The sequence below is a fragment of the Mustelus asterias genome, chromosome 5 (genome assembly GCF_964213995.1).
Source record: "Mustelus asterias chromosome 5, sMusAst1.hap1.1, whole genome shotgun sequence".
NCBI lineage: Eukaryota > Metazoa > Chordata > Chondrichthyes > Carcharhiniformes > Triakidae > Mustelus > Mustelus asterias.
This window is the reverse complement of record NC_135805.1, coordinates 139,952,667-139,978,841: the sequence shown is the minus strand read 5'-3', so window position 1 is coordinate 139,978,841 and position 26,175 is coordinate 139,952,667. Positions and strand designations below refer to the sequence as shown.

Genomic DNA, 26,175 nt, shown 5'->3' with positions numbered 1-26,175 from the left:
AACCCAAGATCCTGGTTTAGGCCGTCCTCATGTGTGCGGAACTTGGCTGTCAGTCTCTGCTCAGCGACGCTGCGCTGTCGTGTGTCATGAAGGCCGCCTTGGAGAACGCTTACCCGAAGATCAGAGGCTGAATGCCCTAACCAGCATGTCTTTCAGACTATGGGAGGAAGCCCACACAAGGAGGATATGCAAACTCCTCACAGTGGCCCAAGCTGGGAATCAAACCCTGGTCCCTGGCACGGTCAGGCAGCAGAGCTAAGCAGCGTGCCCTGATAGGAGAGCTTGTTGGAAGCAGTGCAGGAAGCTGCTCTCCGCCCAAGTGCCCGCACCAGCTTTGCGAGGCGACAAACCAGGCGGGCTGGGGCGGGTTTGATTGACAGGCGCGAGCTTGATTGACAGGCGCCACGTCGCTCGGCCGAGGGCGGGCACTCGGCTGGGTGCGTGATGGCGTCAGACGTACCGGAGCGCGAGCCGGGGCTGCGGAGGTGAGGCGGGCGGGAGCGGGTACGCCGCGGACGGGGGACGCGCACGCCACGGGTACGAGCGAGCACGTCAGCTGCGCGTGTGCGTCAGGCGGAACAGAGCGCGAGCTGAAGAGAGGCCACGAGCGGGGCTAACGGCCGGATCGCGAGCCCGGCCCGGTGGCGGCACCGAGCGCTGTGGAGGCGGCCGTTGCCGCCGGCCCGGCACAGCCCCGCCCCGCCCCGCCCCGGAGAGGGAGCCGAGGGGCAGCCACCATTCCCGGGACACACTGAGCGGCTCTGCCCGCTCCGCCGAGCGTTAACAACACTTCAAAGTTTGCCGGACGGGGACAGCGCCGGCACCGGCTGCAGCCATGCCCAAGTCCCCGGGCGCTGACCTGAACTTCAGCCTCAGCCAGGCGTGGGAGAGGTACCGGCAGTCGGAGCAGGAAGAGCGGGTAAGCGGCAGCAGCGGCAGGGGAGCGAGCACCGCGCTGGCTGAGGAACAGCAGAGTGTGGGAATGGGCTGAGGAGCCAAGTCCCTGCAAAGCAGCGGGGCTGGCAGAGGATGGAGCGGGAGAGGGTGGGCAGTTGGGGAGGGCAGGGGTGACGGGCAGTTGGGGAGGGCAGGGGTGACGGGCAGTTGGGGAGGGCAGGGGTGACGGGCAGTTGGGGAGGGCAGGGGTGACGGGCAGTTGGAGAGGGCAGGGGTGACGGGCAGTGGGGTGGGCAGGGGTGACGGGCAGTGGGGAGGGCAGGGGTGACGGGCAGTTTGGGAGGGCAGGGGTGACGGGCAGTGGGGTGGGCAGGGGTGACGGGCATTGGGGAGGGCAGGGGTGACGGGCAGTTGGGGAGGGCAGGGGTGACGGGCAGTGGGGAGGGCAGGGGTGACGGGCAGTTTGGGAGGGCAGGGGTGACGGGCAGTTTGGGAGGGCAGGGGTGACGAGCAGTTTGGGAGGGCAGGGGTGACGGGCAGTTTGGGAGGGCAGGGGTGACGGGCAGTTTGGGAGGGCAGGGGTGACGGGCAGTTTGGGAGGGCAGGGGTGACGGGCAGTTTGGGAGGGCAGGGGTGACGGGCAGTTTGGGAGGGCAGGGGTGACGGGCAGTTTGGGAGGGCAGGGGTGACGGGCAGTTTGGGAGGGCAGGGGTGACGGGCAGTTTGGGAGGGCAGGGGTGACGGGCAGTTTGGGAGGGCAGGGGTGACGGGCAGTTGGGGAGGGCAGGGGTGACGGGCAGTGGGGTGGGCAGGGGTGACGGGCAGTGGGGAGGGCAGGGGTGACAGGCAGTTTGGGAGGGCAGGGGTGACGGGCAGTGGGGTGGGCAGGGGTGACGGGCAGTTTGGGAGGGCAGGGGTGACTGGCAGTTTGGGAGGGCAGGGGTGACTGGCAGTTTGGGAGGGCAGGGGTGACTGGCAGTTTGGGAGGGCAGGGGTGACTGGCAGTTTGGGAGGGCAGGGGTGACTGGCAGTTTGGGAGGGCAGGGGTGACTGGCAGTTTGGGAGGGCAGGGGTGACTGGCAGTTTGGGAGGGCAGGGGTGACTGGCAGTTTGGGAGGGCAGTGGTGACGGGCAGTTTGGGAGGGCAGGGGTGACGGGCAGTTTGGGAGGGCAGGGGTGACGGGCAGTTTGGGAGGGCAGGGGTGACGGGCAGTTTGGGAGGGCAGGGGTGACGGGCAGTTTGGGAGGGCAGGGGTGACGGGCAGTTTGGGAGGGCAGGGGTGACGGGCAGTTTTGGAGGGCAGGGGTGACGGGCAGTTTTGGAGGGCAGGGGTGACGGGCAGTTTTGGAGGGCAGGGGTGACGGGCAGTTTTGGAGGGCAGGGGTGACGGGCAGTTTTGGAGGGCAGGGGTGACGGGCAGTTTTGGAGGGCAGGGGTGACGGGCAGTTTTGGAGGGCAGGGGTGACGGGCAGTTTTGGAGGGCAGGGGTGACGGGCAGTTTTGGAGGGCAGGGGTGACGGGCAGTTTGGGAGGGCAGGGGTGACGGGCAGTTTGGGAGGGCAGGGGTGACGGGCAGTTTGGGAGGGCAGGGGTGACGGGCAGTTTGGGAGGGCAGGGGTGACGGGCAGTTTGGGAGGGCAGGGGTGACGGGCAGTTTGGGAGGGCAGGGGTGACGGGCAGTTTGGGAGGGCAGGGGTGACGGGCAGTTTGGGAGGGCAGGGGTGACGGGCAGTTTGGGAGGGCAGGGGTGACGGGCAGTTTGGGAGGGCAGGGGTGACGGGCAGTTTGGGAGGGCAGGGGTGACGGGCAGTTTGGGAGGGCAGGGTGACGGGCAGTTTGGGAGGGCAGGGGTGACGGGCAGTTTGGGAGGGCAGGGGTGACGGGCAGTTTGGGCGGGCAGGGGTGACGGGCAGTTTGGGCGGGCAGGGGTGACGGGCAGTTTGGGCGGGCAGGGGTGACGGGCAGTTTGGGCGGGCAGGGGTGACGGGCAGTTTGGGCGGGCAGGGGTGACGGGCAGTTTGGGAGGGCAGGGGTGACGGGCAGTTTGGGAGGGCAGGGGTGACGGGCAGTTTGGGAGGGCAGGGGTGACGGGCAGTTTGGGAGGGCAGGGGTGACGGGCAGTTTGGGAGGGCAGGGGTGACGGGCAGTTTGGGAGGGCAGGGGTGACGGGCAGTTTGGGAGGGCAGGGGTGACGGGCAGTTTGGGAGGGCAGGGGTGACGGGCAGTTTGGGAGGGCAGGGGTGACGGGCAGTTTGGGAGGGCAGGGGTGACGGGCAGTTTGGGAGGGCAGGGGTGACGGGCAGTTTGGGAGGGCAGGGGTGACGGGCAGTTTGGGAGGGCAGGGGTGACGGGCAGTTTGGGAGGGCAGGGGTGACGGGCAGTTTGGGAGGGCAGGGGTGACGGGCAGTTTGGGAGGGCAGGGGTGACGGGCAGTTTGGGAGGGCAGGGGTGACGGGCAGTTTGAGTGGGCAGGGGTGACGGGCAGTTTGGAGGGGCAGGGGTGACGGGCAGTGGGGAGGGCAGGGGTGACGGGCAGTTTGGGAGGGCAGGGGTGACGGGCAGTTTGGGAGGGCAGGGGCGACAGGTGTGGGGGAGGGTATTGGCCCCCAGCACATGGAGGGTGACTTTGATGGGAAGATGTAAAAGTGAAATTTTAGCATGTTGACCGTAGGAGATGTCTATGTTAATACTGAGAGATGGACTGAGATGGTGAGAGTCAGAGAAGCTGGTGAAATGGGATGATAGCTCTCTCTCTACACTTGAGCTATTGGTGAGGATTCTTAGGGATAGGATTTGCGTGCATTTGGAAAGCATGGCCTAATTTTGGAAAGTCAGCATGGCTTTGTGCGGGGTAGATCATGTCTTACTAAGTTGATTGATCACCATTGACACCACCACGGAAAAAGTCAATGAGGGTAAAGCAGTAGACGTTTACATGGATTTTAGTAAGGCTTTCAACAAGGTCCCTCATGGTAGCCTCATCCAAAAGCTTAAGATGCAGGAATCCATGGTGACTTGGCCTCTTGGATTCAGAATTGGCTTGCCCATAGAAATTGGAGAGTAGTGGTGGAAGTGTATTTTTCTGACTGACATATATGACTTGGATGAAAACGTACGTGGATGGATTAGTAAATTTGCAGGATTAGTAAATTTGCAGATGACACAGATAGGTGGAGTTGTGGATAGTGTATAAGGTTGTCAAAGGATACAGCGGGATAGATATGCTGCAGATATGGGTGGATAAATGGCAGATTGAGTTTAATCCAGGCAAGTGTGAGGTGCTTGGGAGATCAAATGTTGAAGGTAAGTATCCAGTTAATGGCAGAATACTGAACAGCACTGGTGTACAGAGGGATCTTAGGATTCAAGTCTATAGCTCCCTGAAAGTGGCTACACAAGTAGGGTGGTAAAGAAGGCATACGGCATGCTTGTCTTTATTGGTCAGAGTATAAGAGTCAGGATGCCACGTTGCAGCTTTATAAAACTTTAGTTAGGCCGCACTTAGCGTATTGTGTTCAATTCTGGTTGCCACATTACGGGACAATGTGTAGGCTTTTGAAGTGGTTTACCAGGATGCTGTCTGGATTAAAGGGTATGAGCTATCAGGAGAAACTGGACAAACTCGGGTTGTTTTCTCTGGAGCAGCAGCAGCTGAGGGGAGATCTGATAGAAATCTATAAAATTGAGAGGCATAGATAGGGTTGACAGTCAGAATCTTTTTCCCAGAGTTGAAATGTCTAATACTAGGGGGCATGCACTTGAGATGGGGGTGGGGAGGGGGATTACATAATCCCATTTAATTGTTTTGTGGAAGTGCAGGGGAATTATCTTTGTGGTATTTTGTGTGCATGTTGACTTCTGTGTTCCTTTCTATTTCAACATTAATAAAGACTACAATTCAAAAAGTACTATGCTTTGGGATGTCCAGAGTGTAAGAGACTGGCTGGGAACATAAAAGGGAGTCCAAAATGTCTGTATAATTACATGAACAATAAAAATGAATGGGGACGATAAGGGACCAAAAGAGGGGTTTACACATGGAGGCAGGGGGCGTGAAGGCTTTGCATCTGCCTCTACCAATGAAGATATCGCTTCCCAGGTCTTGGTGAAAGAGTAGATGGTTCAGACACTTCATGGTTTAAAATTGATATGGAGGAGATATTGGATAGGCTGAATGTGCTTAAATTTGATAAGGTGCCAGGATTGGATGAGATGCATCCAAGGATCGTGAAGGAAATGAAAGTGGAAATTGCAAAGGCATTGGCCATAATTTTTCAATCTTCCTGAGATACAGTGGTGCCGGAGGACATGAGAATTGTAAATGTTACATCCTCTTCAAAAAATGTTGTAAAGATAAACATAGCAACCACATGCCAGTCAGTTGAACTTTGGTAGTGGTGAAGCTTTCAGAAACTAAGATTCTGGATAAAATTAATAGTCACTTGGGCAAATGTGGGCTAATTAAGGAAAGTCAGCATGCATTTGTTAAGAGCAAATGTTATTTAACTAGCTTGAAATTTTTGCTGAGAGAACAGAGGGTGGATGAGAGTAATTGGATGGATTTCTGAAAGGTGTTGAAGTGCCACACAATAGACTTGTGAGCTCATGGAACAAAAGGGACAGGAGAAAAATGGATATGAAATTGGCTGACTGACAGGAAATGGAGACTGGTGGTTCAAAAACAGAAAATGCTGGAAAATCTCAGCGGGTCTCACAGCATCTGTTGGGAGAGAATCGAACCAATGTTTCGAGTCTAGACGACGCTTTGTCAGAGCTGAGATGGTTAATGAATTTTTCTTGGACTAGAGAACGGTATATAATGGAATTCCCCATGGATCAGTATTAGGACCCTTGCACTTCCTAATGACCTGATATATATTAATGACCTAGTCCTTGGTGTGCAGGATACAATTTCAAAATTTTCAGCCGATTCATAGGTTGATGAAATGGTTGAACTAGTGGCAGATGAAATTTAATGTAGAGTATTATGAAGTGATTCAGTTTGGTCGGAAGAATATGGAGAGACGATACAAAATAAAGCGCACAATTCTAAAGGAGGTGCAGGAGCTGAGAGACTTGGAGTTCCATGTGCACAAATCTTTGAGGGCCGCAGGACAGTTTGAGAGTGGTTAATAAAGCGTATGGGAATCCTGGGCTTTACAAATAGGGTCATAGTACAGAAGCAAGGAAGTTATGATAAACAGTAATATTGCAACCATGTTCTGGGCACCACACTTTAGCAAGGATGTTAGAGAGGGTGAAGGAAAGATTCACAAGAATGATTACAGGAAGTGGGGAGAGCAGGAGTGACGGGCGTGGGGAGTTGCGTAGATTAGGGAAGTTGAACCGTTCTCCTTGGAGGATAGATGGTTGAGAGGAGATTTAATAGACTTATTCAAAATCATGAGGGAACTGGACAAAGTAAAGCAAAAAGAATTCTCATTAGTGGAAGGACCAAGTGTCAGCAGGCACAGGTTAATTGGCAAAAGCAGCAATGGTGACATGAAGGAAACCGTTTTTTTTATGCAGTGTGTGGTTAATGCACTGCCCAAGTGTGGTGGAAGCAGATTCAATCGGGGTATTCAAAAGGAAATTGCATCATTATTGCCTGGGAAGCAGTGGCGTAGTGGTATTGTGACTAGATTAATAATCCGGAGACCCAAAAGCAAGATCTCGGGATCCGGGTTTGAATCCCACCATGGCAGATGATGAAATTTGAATTCAATTAAATAAATTTGGAGTTAATAAGTCTAATGACCATGAAACCATTGTTGATTGTTGTAAAAAAAAAACCTGTCGCTTCACTGATGTTCTTTAGGAAAAGAAATTTGTTGTCATTACCCAGTCTGGCCCACAAGTTTATTTATTAGTCACAAGTAAGGCTTACATTAACACTGCAACAAAGTTACTGTGAAATTACCCTAGTCGCCACAGTCCAGTGCCTGTTTGGGTCAATGCATCTAACCAGCACGTCTTTCAGAATGTGGAAGGAAACCGGAGCACCCGGAGGAAACCCACGCAGACACGGGGAGAACGTGCAAACTCCACACAGACAGTGACCCAAGCCAGGAATCAAACCCAGGTCCCTGGTGCTGTGAAGCAGCTGTGCTAACTGTGCTACCGTGCCACCCCCTGACTCCAGATCCAGATTCTCAATGCCTTCATGCAGCCTCCATGTCCTGTGAATGAATAAAACGTAATTATCTGAAGAGGAAAGATTTGCAAGGCTGGTGGGAAAAGCTAGGGGAGTAGCATTAGGTGAATTGCTCTTTCAGTGCGCCAGCATGAACGCAATGGGCCAATTAGCTTCCTTTTTTCTGGAGGGGGGAGGGAAACCATGCAAAGGTCCAATGACCTCAGGCGGGACTTTTTGGTTCCCGGGTGGGCGTGGCTGGAAAATCCCACCCACTGCCTGACACTGGGGATGAGATGGGAGACGTTGGAGTATAATAGGAATGAGTCACTGATCTTGATTTAGTGAGAATGGGAGAGATGGTTTTGGAATGGAAAGAGTGCAAGTCATTGACACTGAGTGAGTGTGAAAAGCATTGATGCTGGGATGGAGAATGTGAAGGATATTGACACTGAAATTATGAGCGTGACAGGTTCATAAATGTTCACGGCTGCAGGAAAAAGAACTGACTTGGCAAACCACCAAGCATAAATATTCTGGACTGAAGTACCTTTCTTGTAATTTGTTTGTGAACCAGCGCCACCGTGCCCCCTCTTGACTGATGGCCTCTACTGTCTGTTTCACATGATGTTGGTTTGCAACATCCACATGATTTTCTTTGCTGGGATCCTTAGCCTGTCCCTCATCAAGAGCATCAGGGACTTCACTACCAGTGCCTGAATGAATGTATACCTGGCACTTTGAGCTGGAGCCTGGTCCTTTGAGCGGGAGCCTGGCCTCTTGCTTCAGCTTACTTATCAGCTGGTTGGATACTTGTGTGCTCTGTCCCACTGCAATTGGTCACACAAATTCACTGGTATGCTTTGTACTTAAATGGCATTTCTGTGTTCCATACCTGGCATTTGCTGATATGTGCTCCTGTGAGCACTCATTGTTTTCTGTTTGCTCATCCACTGAATACTTTTCACCTTTCCTTTATCCCTGCACATCTTATGTTCCTTTTGTGCCTTCCACTTTTCCTCCTTCACAACAGTTGGATTTCAATTCTCTGGCTTTCCCCAAATATTGCTGTAAGCTTCATCAGCTATTTCAAGATGCTTTTCTGAACTGTGCCTGGGTTTACGTTTGTAGCCTCATTTGAAGGCAGGACACTAGCAACAAGTTGAAAACAAAAGCCTGAAAATGTCAAAACAAAAATAAAATGTTGTGATTGTTGGGAATCTGAAATAAAAAATGAAACTAATGAAAAATAATAAGCAAGCCAGACAACATCTGTGAAGAGAGAAACATGGAGCAGGATTTTTCAGATGGCTGGGTTTCCCACCTGCCACTTGAAGAGCTCCACAGCCATGTAAATGCTGTGAGGAGCATTAATTAGCTGGGGACAGGACTGCTGTCCCTCACTCAGGTGGAAGTCCTGCCTCAGAACTATGGGTCAATCACATGGCAGCTCTGTAGCCTCACAAGTGCTAGTGACAGCAGTGCCAGCTCAAAGTGCCAGGTATACATTCATTCAGGCACTGGTAGTGAAGTCCCTGGTGCTCTTGATGAGGTGGAGATGCCGGCGTTGGACTGGGATAAACACAGTAAGAAGTCTCACAACACCAGGTTAAAGTCCAACCGGTTTATTTGGTAGCAAAAGCCACAAGCTTTTGGAGCGCTGCCCCTTTATCAGGTGAGTGGGATTTCAGAGTTTCACACACGAGGACGGCCTCAACCGGGATCTTGGGTTCATGTCACACTATCTGTAACCCCCACAGCTTGCCTGGACCTGCAGAGTCTCACTGGCTGTCCTGTCTGGAGACGATACACATCTCTTTAACCTGTGCTTAACCCTCTCTCCACTCACATTGTCTGTACCTTTAAGACTTGATTACCTGTAAAGACTCACATTCCAACCATTATTTTGTAAATTGAGTTTGTGTCTTTATATGCCCTGTTTGTGAACAGAACTCCCACTCACCTGATGAAGGAGCAGCACTCCGAAAGCTCATGGCTTTTGCTACCAAATAAACCTGTTGTTGTGAGACTTCTTGCTCTTGATGAGGGACAGGCAAGGATCCCAGCAAAGAAAATCATATGATGTTGGTTTGCAACATCCACGTGAAACAGTCAAGAGGTGGCACGGTGGCACTGGTTCACAAACAAATTACAAGCAGTCTCAGATTTTAAATCCTGGAATCCGGAACTAGGAAAGTGCAGAGGGTCTCTCAGCAGGGAGACCTGGGGAGGTGACGCTTGGGGGACAGATTGTGTGAGGAGAGGGAGGTGAAGGTCTTGATGGAGTGGCCTGTGAGAGGAGAGAGTGCCTGCAGAGGGTGGACTGTGCGTGTGCGTGCGCGTGTCCGTGCGCGTGTAGAGAAGGGGCCCTAAGGGAGATGCTCCTTCCCCCTCCAACCCCTGAATGTAGATCATTGCGAAATCTGAAATTATATAGGAAGTAACATTTAGTTGGATTCGTTTGAATCCTCTCCGGGTGGACTTTTTTAATGCACCTATGGTTTGTAAATGCTTTCTACTCAGCTGGTGTCAGCAAAGGGGTTCTGAGTGTTTCCATTTTGTATGGTCAAGGGGTATATGCATTTGGTCTGTATACAGTGAGTATCCAAACAGGTTGGATTTCTCAGCAGAAAAATGTGGTGAAAATACAGGTGATGGTGTTTACATGAGAGCCAGTTGGCTTGTAGCATGGGGCCAACCGCTTTACTCCATTAGTGAAGATATTGTTTCACAAAATACTGTAAACAATGTCATTTTGCTGAGTAAAAGCAAAATACTGTGGATACTGGAAATCTAAAATAAAACAGAAAATTGGGAAAACTCAGCAGGTCTGTCAGCAGTTAAGAGAAGAACAGTTAATATTTGAAGTCCTTGTGACTCTTCAGAGCTGCTTAATTTTACTGATTTTCTTTTACTCTTCATTTTGCTTAGTTTAAAACACAGATTATACAGCTATTTACTCGAGGTATATCTCAGGGCTAGCACTACAGGAGTGCTTAAATGTTATAATCTCAACTTATAAAAGTTGCTATCAATGGACAAAAAACTTCTAATCATTAAATCAACTTTCCTCTGATGTAATCTTATTCTTGTGAAAAAGGTGCGTCATCAAATTAGTGACAAACATAGTTAGGAAATCGATGTAGAATTCCAGTAGTCAGGACTCGATCTGAATTGAAAAGCAAGGAGTTGTGCACAAAATAAATGTACAGGTTCCTCTTGTCTATTTCAAGTAAATCAGATGGAAGAACATTTAACTCCACTAATTTTCAAATGCAGTTTATAGAGGAGATTTAATGAAATTGCATGGGCAAATTGCTCCAAATAAGGTTCATTAAAAAAATGAAGTTGATTGTGTGGAAATGCTCATTCTATTGCAATAATACAAAAAATATCCAGGGCTTTTCTTTTTCAACCCTCCTTCCATCCTCATGTGATCCTCTATAAGGCTTAGATGATCAGGTTTGTAGAATTGTAGCATTCCATAATCAAGGAGGAGGGAGATGCACTTCAGTTTGGTGGTTTGCATAATGTCTGTGGTTTCTTATGAGACATCATCCATCACTGGTTCTCCACCTAAAAGCTTATTATGGAACTGACAACAACAACAACTCCACCCTTCCCCATTTCAAACAAAAACAGGCAAATTCGAGAAATTGCCAGGCTTATGAGTCAAACTTACAAAGTTTGGCTGAGCAAATTTGGCGTCACATTTAACACCACCGAGTTTCTGACTATATATTCAGGCCGTCTGTTTCCGCTTTGGTAACATTGCCTGACTCCAGCCCTCCAGTCTTGACTATTCCAGTGCACTTCTGGCTGGCCTCCCACCACCTACCCTCCTTCAAATTTATCTCATCCAAAATTTTGCATGCGTCCCAACTCACTCCAAGTTTTATTCACCCATCATGCTTGTGCTCGCTAATCTATATTGGTTTTCAGTTGAACAATGCTTTGTATTTTCTTTCAAACTTTTCATCCCTGATTTCAATACCCTCCATGGCCTTGCTTCTCCCTATCATTGTAATATCATCTAACTCCATAACCCACCAAGGCACCTGAGCTTCTCTAACTAGGAAGTATATTGGAAGTAAAATATAGTTGGATTCTTTTGAATCCTCTCCTGGTAGACTTTCTTAATGCACCTATGGTTTGAAAATGCTTTCTACTCAGCAAAGGGGCTCTGAGTGGTCACTTAAACATCTATGATTTTAATTGTTGCAACATAGAATCCTACAGTGCAGAAGGAGGCCATTCGGCCCATCGAGCCTGCACCGACCACAATCCCACCCAGGCCCCCTCCCCGTAACCCCACGCATTTACCCTAGCTAGTCCCCCTGACACTATGGGTTAATTTAGTATGGCCAATCCACCTAACCCGCAAATCTTTGGATGCTTGAGTAATTTGTGTACCTGGTGTTGAATTTCTGTGACAGCTAGGGAAGGCTGCATCTTCTGGCTCTGATAGCAGGATGAGAGCAGGCACCATCAACCCTTTGGGACCTGGGGATAAGGGAGAGGGATTTCAATGGAAGCCACAGAACAGACTAGCACAGGAGATCCTGTCCTGCTTTACTTGGTAGTGGAGCAAACTTGAGACAAACACTGCTGAGCGTTTCCATATGATACCACAGGAGTCTGGATAGAGGGAGGCTGCTCCTTGCTGGTTTCCTCTCCCCTCAGGCCGAAGTGGTGGTAATCCTGCATATCTGCAGAGCTGGTATGGACGTGAGTGAGTCTTTCTTTCATGCTTATACACGTTCACAAGATTAGTGAGTGTTTGTGTATTTATTGGATGACCATTTCTCCGGGCATTGAGATTAGTGTGCGTGTGCACAGCAAATACTAAAACCACCAATTGGATGGACAATTCTGGCCTTGAGTGACTATGCAAACGTGACAAAGACATTCTCCCCGTGTCTGTGTGGGTTTCCTCCGGGTGCTCCGATTTCCTCCCACAGTCTGGGGGTGGGTGGATTGGTATGGTGGATTGCCCCTTGGTGTCAGGGAGATTAGCAGGGTAAATACGTGGGGTGGTGAAACAGCTCGCTGCAGGCTATGGGGCATAGGTACACCCACAGTGCTTTTATGAAGGAAGTTTCAGGATTTTGATCCAATGATCATGAAGGCAGATGATAATGTTCAAAGTCAGGATGATGTGTGGCTTAGAGCAGAACTTGCAGGTGATGGTGTTCCATAGTCCTTCTAGGTAATGGAGGTTGTGTGTTTGAAAAGTGCAATCAAAGGAGCCTTGGTGACTTCTTGTGTCTTGTAGCTGGTACTGTGTCAGTGGTGGAGGGAGTGAATGTTGATGGTGGGGGATGAGATGCCAGTCAAGCAGGCTACTTTGGCTGGATGGCGTCAACCTCCTTGATTGCTGTTGGAGATGCACTGCTCCAGACCTGTGGAAAATATTCCATCACATTCCTGACTTGTGCCAGTGGACAGCTTTGGGGAGTCAAGAGGTGAGTTACCCACAGCAGAATTCCCATCCTCTGACTTGCTCTTATAGCCACAGTATTTATATGCCTGTTCCAGCTCAGTTTTTAAAAATTTATTTACGGGATGTGGGTGTCGATGGCAAGGCCAGCATTTTATTCCCTAGTTGTCCTTCAGAAGATGGTGGTGAGCTGCCTTCTTTAATGCTGCAGTCCCTGAGGGGTAGGTACACCCACAGTCCTGTTCGGGAGGGAATTCCAGGATTTTTGACCCAGTGACTGAAGGAATGATTTATTTCCAAGTCAGGATGGTGACTTGGGGGGGAGCCTCCAGGTAGTGGTGTTCCCAGGTATCTGCTGCTCTTGTCCTTTTAGATGATAGTGGTTGTGGGTTTGGAAGGTGATGCCTAACGAACCTTGGTAAGCTCCTGCAGTGCATCTTGTAGATGGTACACGCAGCTAGCTGCTACTGTTTGTTGATGGTGGCGGGATTGAACGCTTGTAGAAGGGGAAGCAATCAAGCAGGCTGCTTTGTCCTGGATGGTGTTGAGCTTCTTGAATGTTGGAGCTGTACTCATCTAGGCAAGTGGAGTGTATTCCATTATATTCCAGAGTTGTGCCTTGTAGATAGTGGGCAGACTTTGGGGAGTCAGGAGGTGAGTTACTCCTCACAGATTCTTTGCCTTTGACCTGCTTGGTTAGCCACAGTATTTGTATGGCTAGTTCAGTTCAATTTCTGGTTGATGGTAACCCCCCAGGATATTAATATTCTATGTTTCAGTGATGGTAATGCCATTGATTGTCAAAGGAAGATGGTTAAATTCACTTTTGTTGGGGACGGTAATTGCCTGACACTTGCGTGATGTGAATGTTAGTTGCTGCTCATCAGCTCAAGCCTAAATTTTGTTCAGTTCTTGCTGGATATGGGCACGGAGTGCTTCACTATCTGAAGTTTAATGGAAGTGACTGCAGAGATAGTGGACCCATTGGGTGAAATATTTTGCAACTCGCTAAATTCCAGGAGGATATCAGAAGATTGGAAAACAGCCAATATAACGCCCTTGTTCAAAAAGGGAGAAAGGCAAGGAACTATAGGCCAATTAGGTTAACATTTATTGGCAAGATGCTGGAATCAATAATCAAAGAGGAAATAGCTAATCATTTAGGAAAGCTGAATATAATAAAACCTGGTCAATATGGTTTTATGAAAGGTAAATAATGTTTGACAAATTTGCTCATTCTTTGAGGATGTAAAAGGGAGACGAGATAGAGGTAAACCTGTAGATGTAGTGCATTTAGAATACTTAAAGGCATTTGACAAGGTGCCACGTAAGAGACTGGCACATAAACTAAAAGCCAAATGAATTGTTGGAAGTGTGTTGGCATGGATTGAAAACTGGCTGTCAGATAGAAAAAAGGGAGTTGGAATAAATGGGTCCTTTTCAGAGTTGAAAGATGTAACTAGTGGAGTACAGAGGGATCAGTTCTTGGCCTGCAGTTGTTCACTATTTGCATGAATGATCGGGAGGAAGGAACAGAATGTAAGGCTTCCAAATTTGCCGATGATACAAAGATAGGTGGAAGGGCAGGTTGTGATGAGCATATTGTGATTCTGCAACAGGATATAGATAGATTGGGTGACTGGGTGAAAACCTGGTACATGGAGTTTAATGTGGGGAAGTGAGGTCATGCAGCTCAACAAGCAGTTAAGGCAAAGGGGTTGGAGTTTAAAAATAGGGAGGTTTCATTGCAATTGTCTAGGGTGTTGGTGATGCCTTACCTGGAATATTGCTCACGGTTGTGGTCCCCTTACCTTAAAACGCATATAGTAACATTGGAGATTCACCAGGCTAATTCCCAGGATGAACTGGTTGTCTTATCAAGAGAGACTGGGCCTGTATTCCTTAGAGTTTAGATGAGTGAGTGGTGATCTTATTTAAACATCCAAGATCCTGAGGGGGCTTGATAGGGTGGGTGAGAGTTTTCACTGGTGTGAAAGTCTCAAATAAAATAAAGGGCCGGTTATTTAACGCTGAGGTGCATAGAAATTTCTTCTCAGAGGGTGGTTGTGGAGGCTGGATCATTAGAAGTATTTAGCGTGGAGATGGATAAATATTTGATAGATTGAGGAATAGAGAGCTATGGGGAAATGGCACAGAAGAGTTGTTGAAGCCAGCATAGATCAGCCATGATCGTGTTGACTGGCAGGGCAGACTTGAAGGGCCTGGTGGCCTACTCCTTTTTCTTGTGTTCTTGTGAGTTGTGAATGGAACTGAACATTGTGTAATTATCAGCGAACATCCCGACTTCTGACCTCATGATGGAGGGAAAGTTATTGATGAAGCAGCGAAAGGTGGTTGAGCCTCGGACGCTACTGTAAGGAAGTACTGCAGTGATGTCCTGGACTGAGATGATTGACCTCCAGTAACAACAACTTTTCTACTAGGTATGGCTCCAACCATTCTTCAGTACTATTGCTGGTACGTTGTCAGGGCCCATACATAGCCTTCATCCACAGCCATATGTGACTCAATGTCAAATTTTGTTTTATTAGATTCCTGTGAAATGTCCGAGGATATTTTACTACATTCAAGGTGTTATATAAATACAAGTTGTTGTATGTGCTCAATGTCATAGTAATATTAATAATGAATTTATCATACAAGCAGGGAACTTGTGACGTCAGAGATTTGAGGGACACAAACCATGCCCAAGTTGTAAAGTTTGTACATTGGAACTCATGGTTGTTACTGATTGTTGTGATTAGGAATCAATGAAATGTAATAGTCGGCAAGTTGAATTTTTGTATTGTTAGGGCACCCACTACTTGATAGTTTGGAGCTGCTTAAGTCATAGTGTACATTGGTGCAAATATCTGCAAAATTATTTCAGAATGGCTCATTTTATACTGAGGTTGTTTGAAGAGTTGAAAATACAGTAAAGATGAGTTTGTTGGATCACTTCCTGTTGGTATTCTTTTCAAAGCTGTTGCATCTCTCTGCTATCTAACTAATTGATTCACTCGAGTTGTTTCTCTTTCAATTATTAAGCAACATATTAGAAACTAGTAACTTATTCTAAGTTACTATATGATGCTGCTTGATGTGGTTATTCTCTAAGTAATGAGTCTCTGATATGTCTTCTCTTCATGCTATATCGTAGATTAATGATTCAAAACTTTATTGATATTAGTTAAAAGGAATATTCTTATTGCTTTGACTGGAATTGCTAATACTGTAGAGTAAGTAGCAACTCGTGGTGTATGAGCAAACGTATTTGGGAGTGAATATAAAATTCTTGTTTTTGCTCTAAAATTAACAATATTGTAATTGTTAAATAAAGAGTTGTAAAATATAGTTTTTTAAATGTAACTTAGTTTTGCTGATGAATTGAGACTTTTTAGTTTTATGAACTGAATAGAAATGTGGATACATATGCATACGGACCCAGCTAACAGAGATCTGTAGGCCATTATGGAATAAGCTGTATCCAATTCTTGTGTGCTTATGATGAAGAAGTGGCTCTTCCGAATTACTTTAGCACAATATTTTGTTACTAACACGAACCATTTCACTATTTCTCTGACCTGTGACCAGGGTGTGTGAAGCTATGATCTCCATCATAACCACAGGACTGAAGTGTTTGTGATCATTGGGTGTTGCTTCTGATATTGCTTCAGCTCATTTAATTTAAATAAATAAATCCCTGGGACCTGATGAAGTGTATCCCAGGACATTGTGGGAGGCTAGGGAGGAAATTGCAGATCCCTTAGCAGAGATACATGAATCATCGATAGCCGCAGCTGAGGTGTGTGAAGATTTGAGGGTGGCAAATGTTGTGCCTTTGTTTAAGAAGGGCTGCAGGGAAAAGTCTGGGAATTACAGGCCAGTGAGCCTAATGTCTGTAGTGGGTAAGTTGTTAGGTATTCCGAGAGACAGGATCTGCAGGCATTTAGAGAGGCAAGGACTAATTAGGGACAGTCAGCATGGCTTTGTGAGTGGAAAATCATGTCTCACGAATTTAATTGAGTTTTTTGAAGAGGTAACCAAGAAAAGAAGGTAGATGAGGGCAGTGCAGTCGACATTGTCTACATGGACTTTAGCAAGACCTTTGACAAGGTACCACATGGTAGGTTGTTGCATAAGGTTAAATCTCATGGGATCCAGGGTGAGGTAGTGAATTGGGTACAAAATTGGCTTGATAATAGGGTGATTGTAGAGGGTTATTTTTCAAACTGGAGGCCTGTGACCAGTGGTGTGCCTCAAGGATCGGTGCTGGGTCCACTGTTATTTGTCATTTATATTAATGATTTGGATGAGAATTTAGTAGGCATGGTTAGTAAGTTTGCAGATGACACCAAGATTGGTGGAGAGTGAAGAAGGTTATCTAGGATTGCAATGGGATCTTGATCAATTGGGTCAGTGGGCTGACAAATGACAGATGGAGTTCAATTTAGGTAAATGCGAAGTGATGCATTTTTGGTAGATCAAACCAGGGCGGGGCTTACTCAGTTAATGTTAGACCGTTGGGAAGAGTTGTAGAACAAACAGATCTAGGGGTACAGGTTCATAGCTCCTTGAAAGTGGAGTCACTGGTGGACAGGAGGGTGAAGAAAGCATTCGGCAAGCTTGGTTTCATTGGTCGGAACATTGAATACAGGAGTTGGGATGTCTTGTTGAAGTTGTACAAGATGTTGGTAAGCCCACACTTGCAATACTGTGTACAGTTCTGGTCACCCTATTATAGAAAGGATATTATTAAACTAGAAAGAGTGCAGAAAAGATTTACGAGGTTGCTACCGGAACTTGATGATTTAAGTTATAAGGAGAGGCCGGATAGACTGGGACTTCTTTCCATGGAGTGTAGGAGGCTGAGGGGTGATCTTATAGAGGTCTATAAAATAATGAGGGGCATAGATAAGGTAGATAGTTAGCACCTTTTCCTGAAGGTAGGGGAGTCTAAAACTAGAGGGCATAGGTTTAAGCTGAGAGGGGAGAGATACAAAAGTGTCCAGAGGGGCAATTATTTCACAGAGGGTGGTGAACCTCTGGAACGAGTTGCTAGAGGTAGTAGTAGGAGCAGGTACAATTTTGCCTTTTAAAAACCATTTAGACAGTTACGTGGTAAGATGGGTATAGAGGGATATGGGCCAAACATGGGCAATTGGGTAAAAACTGGGTGGCATGAACAAGTTGGGCACAAGGGCCTGTTTCCTTGCTGTAAGCCTCTGACTCTAATTTGGCCACGTGACTTCTACAATCTTGGATGGTTTTTCTGATGATGTTGAAGCTTCTAGTGATCACCATCACTATGGAATATATCAGTAACCAACAGGAGTAGATTAGGTTTTCAGTTCACATATTATATCCATTACAACCACTGGCTACTGTACATAATGAGGAACTGAACAAAATTCACTTTTCAGAAAGCGGAATTGCCAACTCAAATCTATGTTTAAAAAAAAATGTTGGTTACATGGTATTCTGCATCCTTACCTATGCTGCAGTTTGAACACTGCTCACCACTTTACCACTTCATCTCTGCAGTCTAGGTCAACAAAACTGAGAGAACCCAGATCTTAACCAATGGCCCAGATTTTGCAGTATGTGACAAGTGAATGGCTTTTGCTGTATGTTATGCTTACTGCTGCCCAAAAACAAGGTTTTTTTGAGTGGCGACTTATAACCATTCCATCTGAAACAGAGTGACGCTTGGTACAGGGGGATTGTGACCTTTGTGAGCAGGGCAGGCAGCTGTGCTTCTCCTTAACCAATGAATCCTCACTGAGACAGGTAGGGTCCAAATCAGAAAGTGTAAGCAGAATATGTAATTTAATGTAAAATCATATTCAGAGAATGAAATTAAGAGAAGATTGAAGTAGAAGAGATAAGTAAGATAGCAAAGAAAATATGCAAGTTATTTTAATAATTTTTTTGAAAATCTCCAACAATAATTAAAATCTAAATGAATAAGATTCCACACTTGTAATTATTAATTTGCAACCAGTGAGTGCAATACTTTTGAGTATTGAAATGCCCATATTTAAACTTGGAGGGAGGAGTGTAAAAATGATAACCATAAAGTAAATAATAAAACAGGCAGTGAAAACAATCAACTGAACTCTGAAATATATGCTTATTGTAGAAGAGATATACAGCCTTACTTTGAAAATGAAAGATTATCAGTGTCCAGTTTAAATATGGATTGAAATTCTGTTTGTTACAATAGTTGACTTTCTGATCTGATCCAACAAAGATAAATTGGGGGAATTTTCCACTTTACTATTGAACTGCAAATCCAAAAAATAACAATTAATGCAAGTAAAGATGACAGATGTTTTCTAACTATTTGGTTGTTTGCATTAGAGTTCTAAAATTTGCTATTCCGTTATGAGCTGAACTGTGGATAACTGAGATGTCAGAGATTTTTAGACAGCAATGGATAAAGTAAAGTTTATTAATTAGTCACAAGTAGGCTTACACTCACACGGCAATGAAGTTACTGTGAAAATCCCCTAGTTGCCACACTCTGTTACCTGTTCGGGTACACTGAGGGAAAATTTACAATGACCAATACACCTAACCAGCGCGTCTTTTGGACTATGGGAGGAAACCGGAGCACCTGGAGGAAACCCATGCAGACATGGGGAGAACGTGCAGACTCCACTCAGTGACCAAGCCGGAATCGAACCTGGGTCCCTGGCACTGTGAAGCAGCAGAGCTAACTACTGTGCCACCATGGATAATCACTATGTATGGCTTTGTTCCTGTTTACAATCATAGTGATCATTATGAAACATCTGAAAGACAGACTGCCTGCCCTTTTGTTGGACCAAGGATCTCTGATGCAAAACAATCTATAAAAAGGGAAGCAAGAATGCAAAACAAACCAATGGGAGGGGGTCACATGATGTAAGCGTGGGAGCTGTTTGCGAGCACTGTCCCTACTTGTCTTTTAATCCATTTTTTGTTGCACAACCCATAATTATCCGATCCTGTTGTGTATAATCTGTGCTATAATCCTTAAAGATCATGGTTGAATTTGGCGAAGGGGAGCCAAGTTAAACCAAGTGGCAGTTTCGCTGGTAAGCAGCTTATGCTTTGGTGATATTGCTGTTGAGATGATGGCTGCCATAACGAGTGAAGGTGTGGACGACGGTCTCGACCTGGCTAAATGTTTGGTGTTTGTAATGATGAAGTGCGAGACATCCTAAAGAGAATGGATGAAGTGGAGAAGCGAATCCTGTCGATGGCGAGGGTTTCCTTGATGAAGACAGTTTTTGGAAATCCCGCTGCATGGTATGTCGTACATCCTGGCAGATTCAGAGAGATAGGGTGAAGGAAGTGTATCTGTGCACTCAGTGCTCCGAGGGGTGCTGGGGATGTATTATTCCAAGCCAAATTTGAGAATTGGCTGCCATGCTTTCACAATCTTGACTTGGGGGCTGGGTGTCTCGAGTTCAGTGAAGCGCATTGTATTGGGTTTTGGAGTCGGTCGAAGACACCCGCCACTGGTTTTGCGTTGTCTTGCCCTTGGTGTTCATCACGAAGGGATGAGGCAGCTGAATGTGTCAGGTCCTTGTCACCCGCCGGGGCCTGGGCATTTCTTTGCCAGGACTTCGACCTCATGGCAGAGATACAGAGGCTTCTCTGGAAACTCTGCATGGATTCTAGATGTTGCTGGATGATCCTGTCTTGGCTTTGGCCTTTTCAAGCCCCGTGGATGGTTATATTATCCTGCAGTACATCATTAATCCTGATTTGATGATTGTATTTTTATCCTGATTTGGGTGTAAGATATATTACAGCACAGAGGCATATGTTGCCTGTTATCCTGTTATATTGCAAAAATCAGGATTTTTGTTTATGGTATCTGTCGACCGGCGTGCTCCGATGGTGGAACGAGAGAGGCTATAGTTTAATTGTTTGTGGCTCTTCTTTCCATTGGGGAGTGCACCGAGTTGGTTGCATGACATGAGGGTTGTGCAGTATTTCCCTGGTTTGTTTTTTTCTCTTTGTGTAGTAATCCTTGTATTTACACTGAGGGAGTACAACTTTTAGTACCCGGCACTTTATTTTTAGATAAGGCAAATAGTGTTACAGCAAGCTGTCAGGTAGGTGGTTTGGTGTAAAGATGATTGGTGTGGCCTTGGATCCTTGTTGGTGAGGAAAATGCCCTGTTAGAACTATTGGGGCTGCATTTGTTTTTTTGCTTTTGTTATCTTGGGATTAGGGAATCCTTGTTTGCTTAGAAAGTACAGACAGTCAAGTATCCTGGAAAAGAGTGGGCCTTTTTTGTTGTGGGCCCCTCTCATGTTGTTGAAGTGGGGAAATAATGTCCTGGTGCATGCTTAGGCGTGGCTGATCTGTCCTTGGATATCTAGCCTCATTAGGTTGACCTTTTATTTTATTAGGCTGTATGGGTACTGGCAGTGGTTGTTGATTACTTGGCTTTTGGAATGGATGGTGGGCATCTTATCCGGTTGTTAGGGTTCCTGAGGAAAAATGGGTCGAATCCGCTTGATAGCGGGGCCTAAATGGTGCTTTTGAGTACCTAGAGAAAGGGATGGTTTGCTTAGGAGTGATGTGAGTATTCTTGGCTTGTTGGCCTTATTTTAGGGTGCTGTTGAGCACGTTAAGGCAGTAGAGGCTGTGTTTACCTGGATCAGATGGAGGGTATGTTGAATGGGGGAGTAGGTTGCCCTCCCCCAAGGTGTCCCTTTTTGAGGGTTTCTGGATTGCTCTCTGACCTGAAACTTGCCTGTCCTGGGGATGTAGTGTCGTGTTGGTTGAGGGACGAGTGAGAGTCTGGAGGCTTTGTTTCAATATTGTTGGAGTCTTTCTTCGATTGGAGATTGGGCTAGTTGGAGGAATAGGTCGCCATCTCCAAGTGGTTTTATACGGAGACTTCCATCTTCTAGGTTTGGGCTCCTGGCATCTATTGGATAATTCTAGTACTTCTTCCTCTCTGGGGTTTCTTTTTTTCAGTAAGAAGTTTAACAACACCAGGTTAAAGTCCAACAGGTTTATTTGGTAGCAAATGCCACTAGCTTTCGGAGCGCTGCCCCTTCGTCAGGTGGAGTGGAGAAATGCTCACAAACAGGGCATACAGAGACACAAACTCAATTTACAGAATAGTGATTGGAATGCAGTCTTTACAGATAATCAAGTCTTAAAGGTACAAACAATGTGTTTGTACAATGTGTTTGTGTTTCACATTGTTTGTACCTTTAAGACTTGATTATCTGTAAAGACTGCATTCCAATCATTATTCTGTAAATTGAGTTTGTGTCTCTGTATGCCCTGTTTGTGAGCATTTCTCCACTCCACCTGACGAAGGGGCAGTGCTTCGAAAGCTAGTGGCATTTGCTACCAAATAAACCTGTTGGACTTTAACCTGGTGTTGTTAAACTTCTTACTGTGTTTACCCCAGTCCAACGCCGGCATCTCCACATCATTTCTTTTTTTCATCAGGGTAGATGCGTTGTTGATATAGCCTCTGATTTGTTCTAGTTAATCTTCGAGTGTTTCCCTTATCTTGTCGGGAGGAGGATGGTCGTATCTCTCCCCAAAATATCCTGTTGCTGGGTGTCTTGATGACACTTCTCATTGTTAGTAAGGTTTCCGTGGTGGGCAAATGGTTTAAATTTTCTGTAATGGGGAGTCTGATCAGTGCCTCTGATATGGCTGGAGAGGAGGGAGGTCTCTAGTGTGTGAAACTAGGCAAAGTTTATGAATCCTTTCCATACCAGTTCCTGTACATGAGAGTATACACTGGATATGCCACATTCCATACCAATGGTGATATCCTGGGGTTCCCCTTTTTCTGGGTTATCCTTTCATTGCTGGGAGTCCTGGGATGCTGAGTTAGACCCTGGTTGGTTATATTTTACCCCAACAGAGATCCTATATATTGTGTAGTCCTGTCTCTCATTGTGTGGAGGAGGGTGTGCACCATAGGGCCATGTGCTCATGATTGTATTCTGAGATCCCTCCACTCTTCATATCCTTTCTAATATCTGTGTAAGAGGAGTAGCTGACTACAATTGCAATGATTGATAATTGGAATCCTTTTATAAGAATATTTGCTGGTCTTTTCTGCATATTTATATGGAATAAAGGTCACTTTGTACGCTATTAGATTTGGGGTTTTTGTTGTGTTTGCAGCATATGAAAATGAGAACTCCTAATAAAAACATTCTGAAAAGACAAACCAAATCTTTGATAGTTCTGGCCCCTTGCAGCCCATAGTTTAAAGAAACAATATATCCACTTATTTAAATTTTAAATGTTACATTTTTTCTTCCATTTAAGATGTGCAGTGGATGCCATACCTTGGATTATTGAAGTTGCAGTCTTTGATCTGAAGGTGCATGGCATATGATACTGACTTATTTTCTGTTAGTTGGTTGTGAGTGAATTATTCAGTATGTATTGTTTACAAAGTAATTCCACTGTATCAGCTGTAAAATTACACATTGTATTTCATGTACTGAACACGTGTGCATTGTTTTTTTGAAGACTTACATAAATTGTTATTTTTGCACCAGTGATGTGCCGTCCTCTTCCTTTTATTGCTGGTGACGACTTGAGCTCTTATTTTATTCTGAAATACTGTTGGCCTTTTCCAATCTGGGAAGTGCTTTTTATGTACAGTACATAAAATGATTGCAATGAACTGCATATCTTAATTGATCCCTCAATGGTCTCTTGGTTGCATGATGTGAGCACTTTTTGCTATTTTTATTGATGATTCACCAGTCAAGTATAAGCCCAACTATCAATGTAATTCTGCAGAGGTGTTTGTGTCTCAATTTGACATGGTTTTCTACCGAAAAGGATGAAGTTACCATTTAAAATGAGCAGAGTGGAGATGCTGAAATTGAATAGTTTAAGATTTTGCAGAAAACAAAAGTTATATGAACACTTTTTTATTTCATATCCATGAGGTTTATGCAGTAAGATTTTCCCTAATTTATTTATTTTAAATTACTTCCATCATGGCTAAGGGCCAAATTGAGGGAGGCTTTACCATCATTCATTTTTCAAGTAAAATGTAAAAAATCTAGAAAATGATAGAAGAGTAAAATAACTTATTAACATAAAGACACCAATCTAATGATTATCAGGATTCAAAGTTTAACAGTTGTAAAGAACATTTCTTCCACCCGATCTTGTTCTGTTTTTGCCCACTAAGAAGAATGTGAAAGCTGTTTGGTTTGATTATATTTGTTTGTTTCTTGCTCAAACAGGGTAATGTCTAACTCTTGCTGTATACCTCTGATAATCATGATGTGGAGATGCTGGCATTGGACTGGGGTGAACACAGTAAGAGTTTTAACAACACCAGGTTAAAGTCCAACAGATTTATTTGGTAGCAAATACCAATTTGCTACCAAATAAACCTGTTAGACTTTAACCTGGTGTTGTTAAAACTCTTACCTCTGATAATCTAGGGGTATAATTCAGTTATGGTGGGTGCAGTCTCGTTTCTCCAATATCCCATGCTATTTGTTTGAGAACTAATGAACTGTTGTCTCGGATAACATCTGGACTAAAACGTCCTTATTTATTTTGGACTCAGTCCTGGTTTGAAGTGTTTTCTGTCAGGTTATTGAATATAATTTATAGGATGCAAGACAGAGGAAAGAATAAAAGCATGTATTCTGATAACTACTATGTTGTTAAGTTCGGAGCCTGATACTAAGTCTCATTTGGATAAATGCCATTATTTCCATCAAAATGCTTATCTAACAGTTTGATTGCTTCCTACGTTATCCTTTTTCCATTTATTTGACAAAATCTGCAGTTGATTAATGGATGGATGATTCCTTGATCTGCAGTGGCAGTCAGAATTGCTAAATCCCTTATATAATGAAATTCATTGACATTTGCTTTGGGCATGAATAAAACCTTGGCAGCATTAAATGTTATGTATGCATTATACTTAAGGTATCAAGAATGATTTCTAAGGCTGTAACTACTTGATTCAGGTTATAAGTTTTTAATGGCTGCAACATTTTGAAGCTAACTTACAAAACTATTAAAATATTTTAATATATTCAACATTAATAAAAAATAATGTTAACATTGTGTTAAGTACTGTTTAGATTGCTTTCAAAAAATGTTCTGATATTTAAGCAGCTTTTAAGATGGTCTAAAAACCCCAAATGAATGTTCAATTTATAACCTGCTCAGATCAATGGAAAACATGAGATTTCTGTAGACATTTAGTTCTGAAACAAAATATACAGTTGGTGCACTGCTGCATATTCTGTATCGTAACCTACAAGAAAATTGCTGCAGTCCTGGCGACGCAGTGGCAAAAACATAATTTCTTAGAAGTGAGTGAATGTTCCTCATCAGTGATTTTGCAACTTAATTAGGAGTGACTCATGCTCATGTGAAGTAAGTGCATATTAGTGTAGATGATTCATTCAAAAATGCACCCTGTAAAGTATTGTAATGGGAACTGGTATTTCTTCAAAGGACTTCACATAGAATTGAGAAAGTGAGAAGATTGACTACTTAAAATGGAATTAACTTCAGTATACATTTTTGAAGATGTGAAGATTACGAAGTGTGATTGTCTTTTGATTTTGGGTAGGGAATTAAGTAATGCTTATATTGGAACAGTGAAATCAATGGATCTTATCAAAGTATAATTTAGTATGCGCCTGAATGAATATACATGGTGGTTAGGATTATAATTCCTGAAACATTCTGGATTATTGATTGTGTATACTAACAGCTAACTATCTAACATTAGCGAGCTTAATAATCTTGTCAGCAACCCTCCTGAATGTTTTATGTCATGCAACATTCCATGGCTGGTTAGATGGGGCAGCAAGCAACTTGTGGTCATATCTGTGTTAGTGTTCTCCTTCCTCATAGAAATCATAGAATAGAAATCATAGAAACCCTACAGTGCGGAAGGAGGCCATTCGGCCCATCGAGTCTGCACCGACCACAATCCCACCCAGGCCCTACCCCCACATATTTACCCGCTAATCCCTCTAACCTACGCATCTCAGGACTCTAAGGGGCAATTTTTAACCTGGCCAATCAACCTAACCCGCACATCTTTGGATTGATAGTTCCTTGGCTTGCTTTCTGTAGTCTGGGCATTATTCCTTTTCCTGAGAGTCCCCTTGCATTTGGGAATTGAACTTGAGTCAGTTATTGGTACAAACCCATCCTCTACTCTTCCATGAGATGCTACATTAATTCATTAACATGTGGTTGCACTTTTTTTCGCATTTTAAGGAGTATTAATCAAATCAACTTTGAAGTTCAGTGTAGATGTCTAAATTTACGATCTATAATTGAATATTGTAAAAAAAAAAGTTAAATTGGAAAATCCTTGTTTTAAAAATTGTGCTTTCCATAGTTTTCCCTCCTTATCTTTGTTTATAAACCACAGGAGAAAGAATGCTGATTGGATGAGGCTGATTGAATCAAACAGCATGTTTTTTTGGTTGTTCGTAATAAGCAGAATACAGACTATCTTCAACCAGCATATGCTTGCAAATCAAAATGTCTACTATTAGATGTGGTTCTGTAATTGGTCAGCACTTGCTAAGCAATCCTGAATGTGTTAATAGCAACACTAATAATCAATTCAAGATAATCAGTCAAGCTTGCAATGTGGCTCATTTTATGCTTCCTAGAAGCAATGTACATTCATAAGCAGAGACCCATTCTCTG

At 45.0% G+C, this 26,175-nt stretch overlaps 1 protein-coding gene across 3 annotated transcripts in view; it reads left to right on the top strand.

The window, feature by feature from the left end:
* The first annotated feature begins 564 nt into the window (after positions 1-564).
* Positions 565-26,175, top strand: part of lyst (lysosomal trafficking regulator) — a 263,182-nt gene continuing 237,571 nt past the window's right edge. For 2 of the 3 annotated variants that reach the window (XM_078213387.1, XM_078213385.1), the window contains exon 1: positions 565-919. In XM_078213387.1, coding sequence (XP_078069513.1) covers positions 836-919 — 84 coding nt within the window. In that variant the 5' untranslated portion in view covers positions 565-835. The remainder of the gene's footprint in view (positions 920-26,175) is intronic. The other variant, XM_078213386.1, reaches the window with a different exon arrangement.